The sequence below is a fragment of the Egretta garzetta genome, unplaced genomic scaffold (genome assembly GCF_000687185.1).
Source record: "Egretta garzetta isolate BGI_Z169 unplaced genomic scaffold, ASM68718v1 scaffold202, whole genome shotgun sequence".
NCBI lineage: Eukaryota > Metazoa > Chordata > Aves > Pelecaniformes > Ardeidae > Egretta > Egretta garzetta.
In genome coordinates this window covers 1346273-1351666 of record NW_009258891.1, presented here as the reverse complement: position 1 = coordinate 1351666, position 5394 = coordinate 1346273, and the positions used below count along the sequence as shown (strand labels likewise).

At 59.4% G+C, this 5394-nt stretch overlaps 1 protein-coding gene across 1 annotated transcript in view; it reads left to right on the top strand.

Moving 5' to 3' along the window:
* The first annotated feature begins 179 nt into the window (after nt 1-179).
* Nucleotides 180-5394, top strand: part of LOC104122026 (receptor-type tyrosine-protein phosphatase V-like) — a 41954-nt gene continuing 36739 nt past the window's right edge. Inside the window, 3 exon segments of the mRNA XM_035889743.1 lie at nt 180-419; nt 1521-1584; nt 4267-4533. Coding sequence (XP_035745636.1) covers nt 354-419; nt 1521-1584; nt 4267-4533 — 397 coding nt within the window. The 5' untranslated portion in view covers nt 180-353.

The window sequence follows — 5394 nt, the reverse complement described above, 5'->3', positions numbered from 1 at the left end:
AGGACCGCAGCAGCAGAGCCACCGCAGAGGGACACGGAGCCGCGGGAACAATAGCAAATGCCCCCAGCGAGAGGCACAAACGCACGCTGGACTTCTCCCAGCCCGGCGGCGAGCTCTGCTCCTGCCCAGGCACAGCTGGCAGGGCTGGTGTGCAACGCGCTGGCGTGCAACGCGCTGGCGTGCAACGCCTGTCCCCGCTGATGTCATCCTGTCACCCGCACTCGGAAAGCATGTGGGGACGCAGCCCCTTGCTGCCATGGGAGAAGGGGCTGGCTGGGGACAGCCACTGCTAAGAAGCCACCCCTCCACCCCCCAACTTGTCATCCCTCTAATCTGCAGCCACCCTGGTCCTGATGAGGCCACCGCTGCTGCCGCTGCCTGTCCTGTGGGTGCCGTGGCTCCTGGGAAGCCCTGCAGAGGTAAGCGCTTGTCCCTTCACCCCCCCGTTTGTCCATGCAGGCGCTTGGCTCCAAGCTCTCTGGCGGCAAGGGGCTCCGCATAGTCCTACCCCGCTGAGGAATGACGGCATATTTCTGGGCTGCGTCTCCAGCCGTGCAGCTGCACCAAATTAGCGACGTTTGCAATTACGAGCTGGCTCTTCCCTCCGCTTTCCTCCCCCCTCACCATGCCCTCTCGCACCAGCGCCTGGGATCGGAGCGTGTTCCTGCTGCCATGGCTTCACGGCTCCTCGCCCCAGGCATTGCCTGGCTGCCGTTCCCAGGGGTCCGGAGCCCCTCCGCTCCCCTCCACGCACACGCTCCCAAAAGCACTGCAGTTGGTGGGGGAGCCAGAAATGAGTCAGCCAGCAGAGCCAAGGGGGAAACGACTAAAGAGAGATGATTGCTCCTCCGTGGCTTGTTGCAGGAGAGGGAGTGGGCAGAGATATTTCCTTTAATGTGGAGGGAACTAGCCTCAGCCGACGCAGGGCACACCCTGCTCGCCAGCAGACTGTGGGGAGACGGGTGTCCCACGAGCCTGCTCAGCACCCGCTGCAGCATGGAGGGTGCTGGGTGCTCTGGAGCTCTCGGGCCAAGCCCTCACTTTGCAGCCTGGGGGGGATGGCAGCTAGGCAGGGGCCTGGGGTCCCCCCATCCTTGCCCCCATGACTGTGGGAAAGGGGTAGTGCCTGTAGAGGGAATGAGATTGCCAGGGCCTGTGCAGAGCTCCCTCCCTCCCCAAATGTTCCCCTTGTGCTCTGGCTGTTTTGGGGGGGGGGGGGTGGTGTTCCCCTGTGGGCACGGCCCCACATCGTCTGTCCTTCCAGGACCTGTGCCAAAGGCCAGGGCAGCCTCCAAGGTACATCTGCTGAGTCTGTCTCCCTGCCTGGGATAGGGGAGGGCGATGTGAGCAGTGACCCGGGGTCTCCTCTGAAGAAGGGTCACAGTCCCCAGAGGGTTGCAGCCCCCCGATGCCACGGCTGGGCGGGAGCTGTGCCTGGGCAGCCTGACCCCTGGTCAGGTTGGTCTCAGCTCAGGTCACCTCGCCTTGCCCCACTCTCACTTGATGCTTTCAATCCCCAGGGCAAGGGATGCAACCGGACAGCAGAGTCAGGGCTGGAGGGACAGGATGCACCCGGTGATGGAGGTAAGTCAAAGCAAAGAGGTCCCCAGGCTGCGCAGGGTGGTCTGGGTGCCTGGGAGCTGTGAGCTGAGCTGGGAGTTAAGTGTAGCTTTGTAAATACTCTGCTTTAGACTTACTGCAGGCTGCTGGTCACAGCCAGGGAAGGGGAGGGCGTCAGGCCCAGCCTCCTCCAGCAACCAGCCTGATGGGGAGCAGTGTGAGAGATGGACAAGGCTCCAAGCTCCCTCCTTCCCACGGAGCACCAAGCAGGCTCCGCAGCAGCAGGGCCGTAGGTGCCTGCAGTTGGCTGGGCAGGCTCCTGCTCCGTGGGGCAGCCCCACAGCGGTGCCGAGCCGGCCAGGGAGCAGCTCAGCCCTGCTCACCCTGCAGCCAGCAAGCACTGCCGTGTGCTCGGAGCCAGCGCGGTGCCCGCACGCCGCTGGCCTGTGCCGGTGAAAACCCTCCCAGATGATCTGCAGGCACCAGGGCATGGGGTGTACCTGGATGTAGCTGCCTGTGATGTGGTTAGTGGAGCTTATCTGTGGGGGTGTGAGCGGTGGCGTGATCGTGGGCCCCAGGGCTACAGGCTGCCTCTGTTTGTACATTTGTGCTGCAGAGGTGAAGAAGGTGATGGCTGAAGGGCAGGTGGAGACAGGCGATGCAGTTGGGTACTGGAGAAAAGCAGACAAACATGGGTAGAGATCTCGTACCTTCCTGAGATAGAAAGAGTCCGCAGTGAAAAACCATCCCCGCTTGAACTCCGTGCAGGGCACGATCCTGCCAGCTGTCCTCGGGAGGAGGTGAACCATGCCCTGTGCTCCGCAGGCTGCTGTGGTCTCTGCTGCCAGCAAGGGAGCCCAGGGCAGCTGCCCAGGCGTAGGCACCTGACCCGTGGGCACCCAGCTACATCCAGACAACCCTTCCCGAGCTGTTCCTAAATCTGCACTTGACCTGCTCAGGGATGGCACTGAGAAGACCTCCCCAGGGGGACTAGGTGCTCCTCTTCTGTGTCCAGCTAACTTCTCAATTGCCTTTGCACCCATCTGCTGAGTGGAGCCCTCACCATGGCAGCAGGCTCCACACGATGGCATTGCATGAAGCAGAACTTGCATGGAGTCCTGCAACTGTCCAGCTTTGTGGCAAGGCCACAGATGGCACCAGAGCAGCCCCCTGCCCCTGGGGCTCACCATACACTGCTCCTCTTCTGCTGTGCAAAGGCAGCCCGCGGGCAGACCCCCGGGGCAATAGCTGTGCTTGTTTAAAGCTTTCTTGCCGTGCCAGATCACACGTAAGCCTGTTACAACGTGTTGCACATCATAAATGTTGAGTGCTAATTATTACACAAATGTCTTACTAGCACTACAGCTGTTCTGGTGTTTCCCAAAGGCTGAGAGGAATAGAGGGCTCATGGTTCGCCGCGAGGCTGGGGACGAGGAGTGCATGGCGATCTGCTAGCGGAGGCACGGGGAGGCAGAGATGGAGCCTGCAAGGGTCACGTTGCCAGCCTGGTCCCAACAGACAGGCTCTGTCTGGCCCCTGTTTGTGTAGGTGGTTCCTGAGCAACTCCAAAGGCAGGGATTCAATAGCAGTCTTGGCCACTGACCCACCAATTAGGCAAAGCCCCGTGTGCCACCTCCTTGTCCCCAGCTGCTCTCCGCCTGGATGCTGCAGCACCGGCCCTGCAGCTCAGCGCACCGACCGTGCTGCTCAGCAAGGCCAAGGCAGGACACACCTCAGCAGGGGCTGCGCACGTCTGGCCCCGCTGTTCCTCCACATACACAGCGTCCTGCTCTGCCCATGTCACCTCTGCACTGGGCAGGACACGGGGAGTCAGTGCCCGGACCCCTCCAAAGCAGCCTTTGCCCCCGCCCCTGGCAGAACCCACACAGACAGGGACTATGGCAGGGAGCATAACGGCCCCGTGGCCATATCCGACCCGCGCCCTCGCTGGCCGTTGTCTTAGGAATCATAGAATGGAATCACAGAATGGTTTGGGTTGCAAAAGCCCTTTAAGCTCCCCCAGCCCAACCGCTCCCCTACCCCTGCCATCCCACCCCCAAACCCTGGCCCTCAGCACCGCCTCTGCCCGGCTGTTAAATCCCCCCAGGGCTGGGGACTCGACCCCTTCCCTGGGCAGCCCCTTCCAGCGCCTGACAGCCCTTGCTTCTGCAAGGTGGACCCAGAGCCCTTCAACATCTTTCTGGAGGCTCAAACCAGGCAAGCTGGTGGGCAATGGATCACGTTCAGCCAGGGCAACTTTTCTGCCATAAACCAGGGCTGTCTGGACAAAGCATGCAATGGTCTGAAGCCTTCTGGTCTTTCTCCAGCAGAAGAGATGCTCCATGCTTAGGAGCCGTCGAGCTTCACCTCCCCCCTGCTCCTTTCCCTCTGCACTAACTGCCTTCATTGACGCTCTTATTTTCAACTGGGTCAAGTGTTTTTTTGGTTGTTTAGGATGCTCTGTGCATAGGAGCGTCTCTTTCACATGGTGCCTTTGACCCCAGTCCGCGGGGGTCTCTCAACCTTCTTCTGTTTTCCAAAGGCTGTTCAGAGCCTATGGGGCCAGGGGGCCTGATCGCGGCAGTGCCCATGGTGATGGCCCGGGCCGAGGTGTGCAGTGAGGGTGGGTGGGCTGGGGAGCCCTGCAGGCTGGGCGCCCATCAGCACCACAGCTCCCTGTTGAGGGTTTTGGCTTTGTCTCTGCAGGGACCCTCCTGAACCTCAGCGTGAGTGACCACGGCCGGTCGGACTCCCTCCTCCTGTCCTGGGATGAGCTGGAGGGGGGTGCCGAGGGATATTCACTCGCCCTCTCCTCCCTGGAGTCGGGCACGCCACTGCAGAATGGATCTGCTGGACCCAACATCACCAGCTTCTGGTTCCACGGGCTGACCCCTGGCATGCGCTACAAGATTGAGGTGACAGCCACGCTTGCCTGCATGGAGACCACCAGCCAGACGGTCACAGCACAGACAAGTAAGGGGTTCCCTGGGGACTGCAGAGTCAAAGGGTCTGAGTGCTCCCACCACTGATCATCACTCTGCTTTGGAGGGTGCAAAGCACAGGCCTGCGCAGAGTCCTGTGAGTCCAGAGGGAGGCTGGGTCTTTCATAGAATCATAGAATCGCTTTGGTTGGAAAAGACCTTTAAGATCATCGAGTCCAACCGTTAACCTAACCCTGCCATCCCACCACTAAACCATATCCCTAAGCACCTCATCTATCCTTCTTTTAAATACCTCCAAGGATGGGGACTCTACCACCTCCCTGGGCAGCCCATTCCAGAGCCTGACAACCCTTTCAGTGAAGAAGTTTTTCCTAATATCTAACCTAAACCTGCCCTGGCGCAGCTTCAAACCATTCCCCCTCGTCCTATCATCTGTTACCAGGGAGAAGAGGCCGACCCCCACCTCCCTACAGCCTCCTTTCAGGTAGCTGTAGAGGGCGATCAGGTCTCCCCTCAGCCTCCTCTTCTCCAGACTGAACACCCCCAGTCCCCTCAGCCGTTCCTCGTATGACTTGTGCTCCAGACCCCTCACCAGCTTGGTTGCTCTCTTCTGGACATGCTCCAGCAATGCAACATCCTTCTTGTAGTGAGGGGCCCAAAACTGAACACAGTATTCGAGGTGACACAGTATTATATTAATGAGCATGACAGATTTCTTATAGATTATTTTAAACTTAACAGCATACAGATTTATAACACAACACAACACTAACAATCGTTTTGACACGTGCATGAAAAGGGAATAAATACTCCATAAAACAGAAAATGCGACTTCTTTTCTTTTAGTATGGACAGTAGTTTTGCTCATTCTGGGGTTGACTGCTGCAACGAC